Source organism: Anopheles merus, chromosome 3R (assembly GCF_017562075.2).
Source record: "Anopheles merus strain MAF chromosome 3R, AmerM5.1, whole genome shotgun sequence".
In the NCBI taxonomy this organism is placed as follows: Eukaryota; Metazoa; Arthropoda; class Insecta; order Diptera; family Culicidae; genus Anopheles; species Anopheles merus.
This window is the reverse complement of record NC_054084.1, coordinates 20227422-20242879: the sequence shown is the minus strand read 5'-3', so window position 1 is coordinate 20242879 and position 15458 is coordinate 20227422. Positions and strand designations below refer to the sequence as shown.

The window sequence follows — 15458 nt, the reverse complement described above, 5'->3', positions numbered from 1 at the left end:
TGTAAATAAGAACATAAAGTGTATTGTTTTAATGAACATTTAGTGCAAAAAGCCGTCGGCTAGATGTTCAAAACGAGACGTGGCGAGATGTTATTAGTGCTAATTGTAAAACATCTCCGGGTGAAGCGGCTGTTCCAGTCCAAATAGCCAGAATTGCTTAAGCAGCTTATTTTGGCACGCTAAAGATCGCTGCTCTAATTCGCCTTTTGCAGTAGATAAACAGCATCAAAGTTGGGTCAATGTGGGTCTTTCAAAAAGCGCCTAAGCAGGTGTTATTATTTAAACACATAGGTATATTTTTAAATCTTTTGTATTGATGAATTACACAAAATTTTGCACAATTTACTGATAATTCAAAATCACTTCACTCAATATTCATTCTTCAATTAACGAATCTAACTTGTGCAGCAGCAATGAGATTATTGCCGGCGTCCGTCTTTGACACTTTGACAAGAGCCACCTTGAACCGATGTCATGCATTAAAAAGCTTTAAAGTTCCACCAAGTTCAGTACCCTTTCTTAACAAGCCTTCAAGTTCCATCATGAGCCCTACACATAGTGCTAATCAGCCACAAAGTTCCTGAGAGTACCATGTGCCTGTTAAAAAGCTCCAAAGTACCGTCTATCTCTTAATCAGCCACAAAGTACGACATCGGGACGATTTTTCCTTAAATAGCCCCAAATCTGCTATAAAGCACGAGTTGGCTATTTGGGAGTCGAGATTGCTGAAAAAACGTTGTAATCATTTGTATAACTTAAGGAAAATTATTAAATAAAACGATAAAACTATAATTTTACGCATTTGGTGTTATTCATCAACAATTTGGCCGAGAAAAAATCACAACAACAAAGAGAAAGGAAAAGCTGAATGGGTTAATTAACGACTGCTAATTTGCCATTGAATGACTCTTAAATTACCGGTGATTTTGCGGTAAAATAGAGGTAATTTTAGCTCGATTTGTCTGGCTGGTTACTTTCAAAAAGCATAGCCAGCGAGGAAAAATCGCACCGATTGGGAGCGTTGGCGAGCTCACGAAAACCACGACTTTTGGCCTGCGGGCAAAAGTGGTGAAGCGGCACGTCATTGTTTAGAGCACAGGGTGTAGCAAACAATTTTGACCGTTATTTTTATATTGCAAGAAATATGTATTTTTAAATGTGCGGAAAATATAGCTTTTTTTAAATCATCAAACTATAAAATGTTTCCGTGCAATAACAAAAACCATACAAACAACTAGATTCACCTTTCTTCAAATGATAGTTTATTACACTGCCAATCCCAGTTTGAAGCTTTGTTTTCGCTGTGTCCCCACGCTTAAATTACGAAGGAATTTTACATGTTGGTTTGTGTTTGTTTGATCATTTCCTAGTTGCAACTGTGGAACTGTTCCATTTGTTTTATCTTTCTTTCTTTTTTATTCGTCCTGTAGGTCGTCCTCTGCAGGAGTAAAACAGCAGTAGTAGTAAAACGGAAAATGAGCAGCATCGTCGCGCAGTGGGCTGTGTTTGTTCTTCGGGTACTACACGTACTACTGCTACTACTACACCACCGTGCCCGCGACCAATGCTTTTTCTATTGCCACCTTGCGCGCCTTGAGTACTGTGTGTATATTCGAATGAATGAGGGGGGGAAAAAGAATGAGGAATAGTAGAAATAATGTGCAATTGCCTACAAACTCCTCCACCGGGGCTGTTGGTTTATGTTTCAGCGCGTTTTTGTGTTGTTTTCACTCTTTTTTTGAATCAGCTTCTTACCTCTCTTCTTAGCTCCTCTCGCTCCGCTTCATTTTGAATCAACTTCTCTCTCTCTCTCTCTCTCTCTATCCCCACTTCACTTCTCTCTTTTGCACTATATTGCAATTTTGTTTCAAATACATTCCGATCCTGTCTGTTAAGTGCATCCTTCTTCTTCTTCTTCTTCTTCTTCTTCTGCTTCTGATTACAACATCTTTTCCCGCTTTTAAGCCGCTCTTCGACAGTTTACTCTTTTCGCTATCCATGTCCCTGCTTTTTATCGTATCTGCCTAACCGAAATTTTCTGACATATATAAAACAGTTGCTATAAAATTGAAATTGTATTTTTTGTTTAAAATAATGTCGTGCCGTCACGTCTTGCACGGAAGGGCTTCAACACTCTGCCCTTGTATTGCATTTGCACACTTTCGTGTCATATTCACCACGAAAATCACGATCAGTTTAGTAGGAATGGGAATCGATCGAGAGATTCGAAACCCACCTCACAGCTGTTGGTTTGGTTTGTTAATCCGTAGCAGACCGACACGGCACCAAGCAGGCCGGAAGGTCTTGCTCCCAAAAAAAAAGCAAATTGAAAGGAAATGACTTCAAAACGTTAAAAACATCATTCTAACTTATTCTTTACACACATTACACGCACCAGCTACAATACACGTGGCGCTGGATAAAAGGGACACCTGAAAATGATAACTCTTGTCACTTTACAGCAGGAAAACTTGAAGCATTCAGTTTGGCGGATGACGAAGAACATGTCCATGAACAGTGTACCAAAGGGCAATCTTTGCTGGCTGGCTGGCTTGCTTCCATGCTAACCCCCCACCCCCCCCACCCCTCCCCCTCTTCCCTTTCACTAATTCCACAACGCTTGTCCCAACCCTCCCATCCCACCCTCCCCATTCCCCTGTTCGTACACCTGCGTTCACCACTCACTGGTGTCCGTGTGAGCCAATGTTGATGTGATGTACCATCCGCTGGCCCCACCAGCGCTCCAGATCGAATGGTGTGAATCCGGACAATCGTGGCTCCGTGCCACTCTTGTAGAATACTGGCGCCTTTTGGCTCTTGTCGGTAGTTATCTACAAAGGGGCAAGAAGTAGAGAAACCAGAAACAGGTGAGTTTAAAGATGGCCAAATGGTTAAATGGTTAATAAAGAAGAAAAAATGCTCCAAGGTGGCGTTGCTTAGCAATCCATGGCTACCTACGGAACGACTCTCAAAGCAGGGGGGGGGGGTGCACTTTTCCGCGCGAAAGTGAAAGTGTTCGAGTCCGGGTAAGCACAGGGTCGCTAGCAACGCATCTGCCGTTGGCCTCATTTGCTGAAGCTTGAGCGAATAAATGGCACTTACACTATTCCATGCTTCGTTTATGTATCGAATGAGCTCGTCATGCTGCGAATGTTGAATCTGTGCGGTTTGCTGCGGCGGCTGCTGTGGCTGCTGCTGCTGCTGCTGGTGCACTTGCTGTGAGTGCTGCTGCTGCTGCTGGTTCTGCTGCATCGGGTGCATTACCGGATGCATCGCCGAAGGAGGCGCCACCGACGACGGCTGAGGTGGCCCATTACTGCTGCCGCCATTGTTCAGCATGGCACCGGCCGTGGCCGATACCAGGTTTTGCTGTGGTTGGTAGGACGGGGCGTGATTCTGTGGATGCATATCCCGGCCGCCCATGCCGCCCGGTCTTCGCATCACGCCCGGTGACATCGACATGCCTCCCTGCCGTCTGCAATGGAAGAGGACAAATTGTGATCAGCGAATCTGTGTGGCACAGCAACAACAACAACAACAACAACAACAAAACGCTATGGATAAGAATGCGCGCCCATGTCTGGCCAAACTTGTGCTGCCTTGTGTTAATCATCAATCGTAAACAAATCGACAAAACGGACGATGAAAGAAAAATACACTCAAATGGGCGCCCAGCGAACGTACACAACATTACGGACACAAGGTCATATACACCAGCACGGTGCACACATATACACACACGTGCACACGCGCGGGAATTTCCACCTACATACGATGAAAGGCACTCGTCCTCGGCCAAACAAAAAACGGGAAGAAGCACCAGCAACGTATCGGCAGGGGTGCGGGGGAGGGCATCGTTGCGAAAAGGGAAGGAAAGCACGATGCTCCACCACAGCGCGGGCGATGATTGTTTCGCTCGAAGCAACGTATGCGGAAGTACATTCCTGGAGTTTTCTTCGCGTGAACCCGATTTCTTCGGCTTACACCACTACGTGCGTCTCGCTTGGGACGGACACGCTTGCTCTGTCACACTAACGCGCGAAACCCATTTGGCTACTTGGCGCACATCAGCATATATCTACTTACACCATATTTCGATCCATCTCTTTGTCAGCGTTCGGTGAAAAGCGGGATGACTCCAACCTAATGGTGTGCTGGTGTGCCTATCAGCTGTACTGTGCGGTAGATTAACACGATCGTCCCCAGTTCTGGCAGTCCCAAAGACGATGGTGCAGCGTTCACCCAAAACACGAATGCGCTTTTACCCTCTTGAGTTCGTCTGTCCCTCCGTCCGTCCTCCCTTTGCGGACGGGTTTTGCGCGTTGCTAATGATGACGATGATGAATATGAGGGGTGCTGGTGCTGCTGCTGCTGCTGGTTGCACGGTTCGACCCGAAATTGTTTGGGTAGTGCTGATGCTGCTGCTGCTGCTGCTGCTTTGGAATCGAGGGTACGGAATGCAATCACAACGTGCCACCGTACAGGTTGCTTACGAGGCGGGTGTCGCGTTTTGCTGCCTGTATTCCTGCCCTGTCCTTTTGCCTTCGCTTTTTGAGGGTAAAACAGAAAACGAAAATAAAATTTCACCTCTTTTCTGTTTGATGGCTTTTGTTTTGACAAGCGCGTCTTGCAGCTCGGGTTTCGAGCAGCAATTCCCACAGTTGATACGTTCGAGCTGTCAGACATTTAAAAAAGCCGTTAACGATTTTTACGTAAAAGTGCGGTTAATCTATAATGTACACCAAACAGAGGAATATTTACAATAAAGCTGTTTCTTGGGCATTGAAGTAAGATTAGTATAAATAACTTAACGTTAGGGCATCTCTAGCCCTGCAGTTTATTACTCAATATTGTTCCAAGGGAAATATCAAATAAAACAACACACGTCCAGTGCAAATGGACATCCAGGCATCATTAAATCAATAAATTCGTAGTGCCTCAAGTACACATGCAGCGGTCCCGTTGGAAAAAGTGTTGGGCATTGACAAAGTTGAGAATGCCCAAGTGCCAAAAATCCACTAAACGACCGCTAAACAGGTTCTAAATGATTCAAGCTCGCAACCTAAACGGAATCTAAAAAGACTTCCTTTAGCAGACGGCATCCATTCTAAGAATATCAAAAAAAATGTGGTGGCACCATCTGTTGGTGGGCTAGCGGAGTTTCCCTAACTTGGAGAACTTTCTCATTCCCTCTGTACTGTTGTATGGTTTCGCATTGAAGTTATGCATCGCTAGAACTAGAATGGCGATACGATTGTTTAAATACTGAACTCTAATGTAAACCACCTGCACTTAAGCAAGTGAGGTTTGTGTAATGGTCGTTGATACCCACATCAGACGTACGATTTTGTCATCCGACGTTATCTGTCAAATCCCATATATTTCTCATCCGATAAAATCCCCAAGCGCCACAGATTAAGCTTAAACGACGCTTGACTTAAAACTGATCGAGAAGAAGAATTCTAAAGCAAATTAATGAGAAATTACACATGGTTTTTCTTTGCTTTGCGATCCTTTCTAATAATTTTCAAAACTGCAACTATCAACAGAAAAAAGGCCGTTCAAAAGGCCTTTTTTGAAAACTTCGATTAGTTTGACATTTCACCAAAACGGAATTGCTCTTTGGGTTTGTCACCGGTTTTGACGTTCGCACATTTAAATTTCATTCCAAACAACGCCAATTTCGGAAACCGCTCTTTGCCGTATCCGCTAACCGCAAAGTGCTGCAAACTCGAACACATCGCGTCGCGGTGAGGAGTTTAGCTCAAAAGAACAAAAGGTAAGCAATCGCTATCATTCGAAAGTGAAACAAAAGGACGTTAGATTAGAGAATAGAACACTTCCGAGCACAAGTGAAGCCGCATCCCAACCGCATCTCGGTTGACAGCACGGCTTTTTTTCGATTAGCGCGCGCTCTTTCGCACTGCCGGCGTCACCGCAAACGAAAGCTGCAGCTGTTGTGTTTGTCCACCTCGGGTCTGCCAGAAGCTGGTTTCATTCGCACATCAGATCTCGCAGGTAAGCAACACAAGCGCAAGTGTCCGGCTGTGGGAAGCTGGAGAAAACGCCGGAAAAAAGTGATTTTTCCCTGCCTGCTTAGTTGTTTTCTCTGCCGGGTAAACGCACACATACGCGGGCCGGGTGGTGCGAATACTGCGAGTGTGTGTTTGCGAAAAAAGACAAAAGTGTGCTGACGGTAGAAGAGTTTTTTTTCGTTTGCTTTCGTTCGCCTGTTTTTAGCTATAGGTCAACATTTGTCACGCGTCACAAACTAACTTGGTGTTTCGGGGTTTTTTTCAGGTGCGCGCGCGTGTTTGTGTGTTTGTGTGTGGTTCCGTGTGTGCGGGTAGTGCTTGCCAACAAAACAAGCGAACAGCGAGGGTGATTACTGGTGTGTTTTTCGGTCGAACATTCTGCTCTGGTCGAGGACATCCGGCAGCAGCAGCAGCAGCTTCCCCACAGCAACAAACCCGCCGTTGCCGTAGTCTACTGCGTTGAGAATAACGATCTTGGTTGGGAACGTGAAGAGAAGCTGCTCTGGTACGCGAAGAAAAAGCCGCAGCAATGACCGACATCCGGGTAAGTGAAAATTTCCTCGCCCCAAAACCCTAAACCAAGCGTTTATTATGGTGAAGCGCACGAAATTACCGGTGGTGTGTGTTCCGGTTGTGACAACCTAGCTGCAACTTGTAGGAGCTTGTCTTTTTTCGATTTAATTTTGCTGTCTTTGGAAGCTCAAGACTATTTCACGCTTCCCACAAATGTTTCCGTAAATCTACACGAAAGGACAATTTTTAAAATTAAATTAACTAATCAGAAGCCATCATTGCTCAGCAATTGTTCTCGCAGGGTACGCTTCGGCGTTTGGTTTTGCGGCGGAATTTGCCCGAAGCCGCCATTTTTGTGTTTAACGCGCTCTGGCGGCGAGCTGTGCTACTCTTGCGTCCTGCTCGCACACACACAAGCGCGGCAACCGATTGGGTCGAGTGGATGCGAGATAGCACGCTGTAGCGGTGCAAAAACAACTACACACACTTTGCAACGGATTGATTCGAAGCGGCGGGGGCTGGCTACTTGGACGGTTTGTGTTTGGCTTTGGCGAGACAGACAGGAAGATCAATCGACGCTAAAAAGCAATGGAAAAATCATTTTTCTCTCCCAAATCGTATGAAATGAAAATGAAAATGAAAAGTATGGCATTTTGGGGTATATACATTAATAATTAGAAATTACACATGGATATGCAATCGAAAACGCTTACTTTTTACGGTCAGTTTTAAAACAATTCCCTTTTCTTTTTACCAATTTTAGGCAATGTTTGCCAACCAGCAAAATGGCTCGGGAGCTGCCGCCGCGGCTGCCACAGCGAGCCCGAAGATTGGCGGTAAATCGATCGAAAAGATTTACCAGAAGAAATCCCAGCTGGAGCACATCCTGCTCCGACCGGACACATACATCGGGTCGGTCGAGATGGTAAAGGAACCGATGTGGATATTCGACAAGGAGGCGAACAAGATGGTGCAGCGCGACATCACGTACGTCCCGGGGCTGTACAAGATCTTCGACGAGATACTGGTGAACGCGGCGGACAACAAGCAGCGCGACCCGAAGATGAGCACGATCAAGGTGGAGATCAACCAGGAAACGAACACGATCTCGGTGTGGAACGACGGCCACGGCATACCGGTGGTGATGCACAAGGAGGAAAAGATGTACGTGCCGACGATGATCTTCGGGCATCTGCTCACCTCGTCCAACTACAACGACGAGGAGGAGAAGGTGACGGGCGGCCGCAACGGGTACGGTGCGAAGCTGTGCAACATCTTCAGCACCAAGTTTACGGTCGAGACGGCGTCGAAGCAGTACAAGAAGTGCTTCAAGCAGACCTGGGGCGACAACATGTCCAAGACGACGGAGCCGAAGATCAAGGAGGACTTTTTCGGCAACGACTACACCAAGATCACCTTCTCGCCCGATCTGAGCAAGTTCAAGATGGAGAAGCTGGACGACGACATCGTCGGGCTGCTGTCGCGCCGTGCTTACGATGTGGCCGCGTCGACGCGCGGCGTCAGCGTCTACCTGAACGGGACGCGCGTGCCGGTGAAGAACTTCAAGGACTACATCGATCTGTTCCTGCGCGACACGACCGACGACGTGGGCGCACCGGTGAAGATGTGCTACGAGTCGGTGAACGAGCGCTGGGAGGTGGCGGTCGCCATCTCCGAGCGGGGCTTCCAGCAGGTCTCGTTCGTGAACTCGATCGCGACGACCAAGGGCGGCCGGCACGTCGACTACGTGTCCGACATGATCGTGAAGCAGCTGATCGAGGTGCTGAAGAAGAAGAACAAGGGCGGCGTCACGATCAAACCGTTCCAGGTGAAGAACCACATGTGGGTGTTCATCAACTGTCTGATCGTGAACCCGACGTTCGACTCGCAGACGAAGGAAAACATGACGCTGCAGTCGAAAAGCTTCGGCTCGAAGTGCGCACTGTCGGAGAAGTTCATCACGGCGGTGTCGAAGAGCGGCATCGTCGAGTCAGTGCTGCAGTGGGCCAAGTTTAAGGCGCAAACCGACCTGGCCAAAACGTCCGGCTCGAAGAAGTCGAAGATCAAGGGCATCCCGAAGCTGGAGGACGCGAACGATGCCGGCTCGCGCAACTCGCTCAACTGCACGCTCATCCTCACCGAGGGAGACTCGGCCAAAACGCTCGCCGTGTCGGGGCTGGGGGTGGTCGGGCGCGACACATACGGCGTGTTTCCGCTGCGCGGTAAGCTGCTGAACGTGCGCGAGGCAACGCACAAGCAGATCCTGGAGAATGCGGAAATTAACAATCTGATCAAGATCCTCGGCCTGCAGTACAAGAAGAAGTACCTCACGATGGACGACCTGAAGACGCTCCGGTACGGCAAGGTGATGATCATGACCGATCAGGATCAGGACGGGTCGCACATCAAGGGGCTGCTGATTAACTTCATCCACACGAACTGGCCGGAGCTGCTGCGGCTGCCGTTCCTGGAGGAGTTCATTACGCCGATCGTGAAGGCGACGAAGAAGAATGGCGAGGAGCTGTCGTTCTTCTCGCTGCCGGAGTTCGAGGAGTGGAAGGCGGAAACGGCCAACTCGCACACGTACAACATCAAGTACTACAAGGGTTTGGGTACGTCCACGTCGAAGGAGGCGAAGGAGTACTTCCAGAACATGGAGCGGCACCGGATCCTGTTCCGGTACGAGGACACCGGGGACGACGATGCGATCATGCTCGCCTTCTCGAAGAAGGCGATCGAGCAGCGCAAGGACTGGCTGACGGCGCACATGGAGGAGTGCCGGCACCGGAAGTCGGTCGGGCTGCAGGAGCGCTACCTGTACACGAAGACGACCAAGGAGATCAGCTACAAGGACTTTGTCAACCTGGAGCTGGTACTGTTCTCCAACTCGGACAACGTGCGCTCCATTCCGTGCATGCTGGACGGGTTGAAGCCGGGCCAGCGCAAGGTGCTGTACACGTGCTTCAAGCGTGACGACAAGCGCGAGGTGAAGGTGGCCCAGCTGGCCGGTTCGGTCGCGGAAAAATCGGCCTACCATCACGGCGAGATGTCGCTCTGCTCGACGATCATCAACCTGGCGCAGAACTACGTCGGCAGCAACAACATCAATCTGCTGTACCCGGGCGGTCAGTTCGGTACGCGGCTGACGGGTGGCAAGGACAGCGCCAGCCCCAGGTACATCTTCACGATGCTGTCCGCGCTGACGCGGCACATCTTCCATCCGCTCGACGATCCGCTGCTCGAGTACCAGTACGAGGATAATCAGCGCATCGAGCCGGTTTGGTATCTGCCGATCATACCGATGCTGCTGATCAACGGGGCGGACGGTATCGGCACCGGATGGGCTACGAAAATCCCGAACCACAATCCGCGCGACGTGATTGCCAACATTCGCCGCATGCTGAACGGTGACGAGCCGAAGATGCTGACGCCGTGGTACAAGAACTTCCGCGGTGTGATCGAATCGGTCGGACATCAGAAGTATCTCACCGCGGGCACTGTGGGTCTGCTGGACGGGAAGAAGATTGAAATTTCCGAACTGCCGATCGGCACGTGGACGCAAACGTACAAGGAGAACGTGCTGGAACCGCTGCTGCACGGGTCGGACAAGGCGAAGGCGGTCATTGCCGACTACAAGGAGTACAACACGGACACGACCGTGCGGTTCGTCATCTCCTTCCTGCCCGGCGAGTACGAGAAGCTGTACGCGGAGGAGGGCGGCTTCCACCGGCTGTTCAAGCTGACCAGCTCGATCTCGACCGCGTCGATGAACGCGTTCGACGACAAGAACTACCTGAAGCGGTACGCGCACGCGAACGAAATCTTCATGGAGTTCTACACGGTGCGGCTCGACTTTTACGGCAAGCGGCGGGCGTACCTGCTCGGCATGCTGCAGGCGGAAGCGGACAGCCTGTCGGACAAGGCGCGCTTCATCATGGAGAAGTGCAACGGCACGCTGGTGGTGGAGAACAAGAAGCGCAAGGCGCTGATCGACGAGCTGATCAAGCGCGGCTACCGGGCCGACCCGATCCAGGAGTGGAAGCGCCGGGTGCAGACCAACGACGAGGAGGAGGAGGAACAGCAGGGCGAGGGCGAGGAGGAGGAAGAGCAGGAGGACGTGAAGCCGGGCAAATCGACGGCGGGCAAGGGTAAGGGCGCCGGCAGCTCGTCGGTCGATCCGGAGAAAGCGTTCCAGCGCCTGACCGATGTGAAGAAGTTCAACTACCTGCTCGGCATGTCGATGTGGATGCTGACGGAGGAGCGCAAGAATGAGATACTGAAGCAGCGGGACCAGAAGCTGGCCGAGCTGAAGTCGCTGGAAGCGAAGACGGTGCAGGGCCTGTGGATGGACGATCTCGATGCGCTGTCGCGCAAGCTGGACGAGGTGGAGGAGAAGGAGCGGCTCGATGCGATCAGCACGGAGAAGAAGCTGAAGGCGGGCATGATGAAGGCGAGCGCCGGCGGTGGTCGTGTGAAGGCCGTGTCGCGCAAGACGGCCCTCGACGACACGAAGCCGAGCGTCGATGCCGAGCCGGTACAGTTCCGGATGTCGGAGGAGATGATCAAGCGGCTGGAGCGGGCCGTCGCCGGCAAGGTGAAGAAGGAGAAGAAGGAACCGGGCGAGAATGGGGAGGAGGGTGGCGGCGACATGGATGAGTTCGATGCGCTGGTGGAGGGTGGTACGGCGGGCGACAAGCCGAAGCCGAAACCGCGCGTCAAGAAGGAGCCGAAGGATCCGAAGGCGCCGAAAGCACCGCGAGCGCCGAGGGTGAAGAAGGAGAAGGGTTCGCCGGCCGAGAAGGGCAAGCGTGGACGGGTAAGTTGATGCACAAATGAAGGCACACCACGTTGTTTTGGGGAGTTGGTTGAAATTAGTGGTGGAAGTTTGGAATTTGGAACTATCCAGTTCCGATTGTGGGTTTGGAAACAACTCCGGAGCTGATTCCGATTCCAGAGAATACTTCGATTCTGGAATCAATTCCGATTCTGAAATCTATTCCGATTCCGGAGTAAGTTCCTGAGCCGACTTCGATTCCGCAATGGGCTCAGGAGTCAGAATCGGAATCGGAATCAGAATTGACCCGGAAATCTTTATCAGCTCCGGAATCGGTAACAGAATTGGCTCCAAAATCAGTTTTAGTTCTAGGTTTGAAATTAAAAGTTTTAGAAACGAAATCAGTCTCGATATCTCCAAAGGCATGGATCGTTTACGAATAAATTTGGGTTCTTGACGGCTATCGATGCCGTTGTAGCTGCATAGGACCCAAACGACTATTCTCATGGAGATACCGAAATCGAATTTGATTCCTAAACCGATTCTGATTCCAGAGCCGACTCCGATTCCGGAACCAGTTTCAGAGCCGTATTCGATTCCGGAACCAGTTCCTGAGCCGAATCATATTCTGATTGCGGTGCCGACTCTGATTTCAGAATCAATTCCTGAGGCGAATCCGAAGTCGATTCCAATTCTGGAGCCAATTCCGGAAATTTCTTCTGGATCTACTTTCCGGAATCGATTCCACACAAATTCAAACGCTGATGCTGATTTCTTTTCTCTCTCTTGTTTCGACACATTGCAGAAGAAGAAGGCTACATCGTCCGACGAGGAGGATGCCTTCAACTCGGACCTGAGCGGGGATGATTTCGCTTCGCCGGTGAACGTTCCAACGCGGGAGAAAACGGGGCGCCGTGCAGCTGCTGCCAAGGTAGGTTTCTTTCGCTTCGTCTGACGCGAACCAACTGCGGACGCGGGAATGTTTAATGTGAAACCGCTCCCTCCTCCCCGCCCCCCAACATTGGCATTTACAGAAGGTGAACTATTCCGCAATGGACATGGGTGACGAAGGCGAGGATGACGATTTCAACCGTTCCGATGACGAAATGTTCGACAACAATCCCGAGGGTGGCCGCAAGCCGGGCGCCGCCGATGACAGCGATGTGGAGGTGCAGGATGCGCCCGGTGCCTCCGTGATCGATCTCGACGACGACGACGACTCGACGCCGGTGAAGAAGAAGCCGGGCCCGGTGAAAAAGCGTGCCCTTGGTCCGAAGGCGACGGAAACGACGACGGGTACCAAGCGAGGCCGCAAGCCAGCGGGAAGCAGTAGCGAAACGGACAAACCGGTAAAGGTGAGTGTGTGTTAAGCGTGTGCATCTTAACAATTATGGTTTACTCATATTTAATTTGTTAATCATTTCTATACGTTTGATGTTACAGAAAGCAAAGAAGAAGGTCATCGACTCTGAGGAGGAAGATTCGCCGTCGATGGATGACGATGATGATTCGGACTTCTAAAATGGGCGGTTGGCCGGGAGAAGTAGGAAGAGAGAGAGAGTTCGTGATTTTACTTTGTACACCAACCGTAGCGTTGAAAACCCCTTTATATGATAATTTTAAAACAAACCCCAATTTATATAAGCGCCGCCGGCCACCCCAGCCCCACGAAGATGATGCATATTAACTGCGCGCGCACAGAGAGACACAGAGGGGAGATAGAGAAGCAAACGTAGTGTTTAGAATATTGGAGTGAAATGAAAAGAAGAAGTAATTAGGGAACGATGAACTAAACAGAAGCAGCAGTGGCAGCGGCAGTAGCCGTTCTAATGTATTTCATTTCTTGTGCCGGCTAAAAGGTAAGCGATTATAGAAGTATTAGAAGCGAATAGATGCTTTAAATATGATGGCACGATTGTTTTGTGAGTGTGTGTCTGTGTACGTTTTGTGAATGGTTTTCTCTCGAAAGAGGGTAGAGTTTAGTGGGAAAAGGGGTTTGGTCTCAAAAGCAGAAGCTTTTTTCCCTCTATCTTGAGAGAAAGCCTTCTTAAATCGTTTAACGACGCCACTACACTAACACCACACACACGCACTAGAGAAGCCCACAATTGGTAATATCCTGGTGTGTCCTGGCCCTTTCCCTTATAGTTACAGTGCAGTGGATTGTAACAGAAACATGAGGGGTTAATAATAATATAAACCTTCTTTTGTCAGCTAAATTAGCAGCAATAAAAATACACTCTCTATCTGGTAGGGCCAGAAGAAAAGCAAATTATATGACACAGCCAACATTGCTAGAATAAGCAGCGGAAGAGTTTCCCCCACGCCTATAACTGTAACCCGGTCACTACTCCGGCGTGTTTAGAGAGGGTTAGCGCGGCTCTGCGTGCGATTGTAGGCGGGCATCTGTAGTAGTATTTTACACAACTTAAACGTATATCAAACTGAATACATTACCGTAAAACCAGATATAAGTACCATGTACAATTTACATTTACAACCAGAAACCACTTCCCCCCGGTCGCGGAAGCTGAAAAAATCGACATTCACATATTGCGCAAAACGCAGAATGTTGTCCCGTTTACTGCAGAACAGAAAACTTGAATTTTAAATGTAAAACAAAAGAATAAAAACGTGTGTGTGTATGTATGTAAGTTCAAAATGTACTCTTCTCTCCTTACCCACTACACTTTACAACTCTCCATATAGAATTTGGCCCCCTCGTACTTGATAGAAATTGCCAAAGTAGATCCGGATATCTTTAGTTTTTGTTTTCGTCGTCTAAATTGAAATTACTACTTCAAATAAACACTGTAGATACTTTGTACATCGGGTTGATTTATTGCACACAATGGCAGGCCGAAAAATTGCGCCATATTGTGCTATATAAAGAAGCAGCATGGTACATATGGAACGGAAGTGTATCTTTCCTAACTCCAACATTGGGTTTATATGTTTAATAATCTTATCGAACACACGTGGTCACGCCGCGTACAAGCATGCAGTAGGCCGCAGAAAGCAGATATTGAAAAGCATTGGCATTGAAACACTCAACTTGAAGATCAACTTCAAGGCTGATCGAATTGAAAGCAGAACATCATCAACAAAGAAAGCCATGATTTTTAGCCAGCGATAGGACCTTTTTCGTCTTGAGCATTTGCGAAACAAATGCTATATACTGTGAGCGATCTTAGAGCGAAAGGATTGCGTCTGAAGAAGCATCTTGTATTGAGCTACCTGTAGAAGCATTTTTTCAAAAAGTCAGCAAAATTGGTGGGAGAATCAGTGAAAAGCGTTACATATTTAGAGAGGATTAGATCGGGCTATAACGGCTTGACGTCGGAATCGTTCGAATCTCACAGAGGTCTGAGGCAAGCGCGACGGACTCTCCTGTCTGCTCTTCAACATCGCCCTGGAAGGTGTCATTTGAAGCGCAGAGCTAGACAACGACATCCGTGGCACGATCCTCTACCGGTCTCTCCGGTCAATTTCTTGGGTTCGCGGATGACATCAGTAGCGAAATCACGGGAGACGCATTGTGCAGGAGAACCGGGCGTACTATGTGCTTCACCGACTGCTGAGATCCAGAAGATTTCAGGTCCGCACGAAATGTGAGATATATCGTACATTGATTAGACCGGTGGTCCTCTATGGACACGAACCCTGGACCATCCGAGCACAAAATGCAAACGCTCTGGGCGTGTTTGAGCGACGCATCCTCTGGACCATCTTTGGCGGTGTGTTCGGGTATGGAGCTTGGAGGATAAGGATGAACCATGAGCTTGCTGAGCTGTAAGGCGAACCGAGCATCCTGACGGTGGCAAAGGCTGGCAGGATCGAGCATCCTGTAGAATTATTTTTGACCGGGCCATGTCACATTCACTTGCTCTATCGTGAGCAGGCCAACAAGAGGAGAGAGAGAAAGAGTCCTGAGACTAACCCTACAAATTGATGCTGTTTTATTTTTTGTCTGAGCGGGACCGTCCCGAAATGCCTTCAAGATGGCTAGAAATCCTGCCCGTTATTCGATGGAGGCCCTGTGGCCGCAAGGATCTTGAAGTAGCACTTCTTACCGCCGCTCCGATTCCTTCAAACCCACCACTGGTTCGATGCTTAATCTGGAGAAGCATTTTTGA

At 49.2% G+C, this 15458-nt stretch overlaps 2 protein-coding genes across 5 annotated transcripts; one reads left to right on the top strand and one right to left on the bottom strand.

Moving 5' to 3' along the window:
* Window positions 1-1239: 1239 nt before the first annotated feature.
* On the bottom strand, window positions 1240-4626 carry LOC121597018 (GATA zinc finger domain-containing protein 10). Its single transcript, XM_041922477.1, has 3 exons — window positions 4087-4626; window positions 3103-3475; window positions 1240-2831 (listed from the first exon to the last, which is right to left on the bottom strand). The coding sequence occupies exons 1-3, from the start codon at window positions 4101-4103 to the stop codon at window positions 2682-2684; spliced, it is 540 nt and encodes a 179-aa protein (XP_041778411.1). The 5' UTR covers window positions 4104-4626; the 3' UTR covers window positions 1240-2681.
* Window positions 4627-5668: 1042 nt separating this feature from the next.
* On the top strand, window positions 5669-14147 carry LOC121595300 (DNA topoisomerase 2). 4 transcript variants are annotated; one of them, XM_041919199.1, is made up of 6 exons: window positions 5669-5779; window positions 6301-6579; window positions 7312-11364; window positions 12128-12253; window positions 12357-12677; window positions 12766-14147. In XM_041919199.1, exons 2-6 carry the CDS (start codon window positions 6565-6567, stop codon window positions 12841-12843), a joined length of 4593 nt encoding a protein of 1530 aa, XP_041775133.1. In that variant the 5' UTR covers window positions 5669-5779; window positions 6301-6564; the 3' UTR covers window positions 12844-14147. The 4 variants fall into 4 exon arrangements, with proteins under 4 accessions (XP_041775133.1, XP_041775132.1, XP_041775135.1 ...); XM_041919198.1 differs by lacking the exon at window positions 5669-5779 and adding an exon at window positions 5909-6018; XM_041919201.1 differs by lacking the exon at window positions 5669-5779 and adding an exon at window positions 6051-6116.
* The last annotated feature ends 1311 nt before the right edge of the window (window positions 14148-15458 follow it).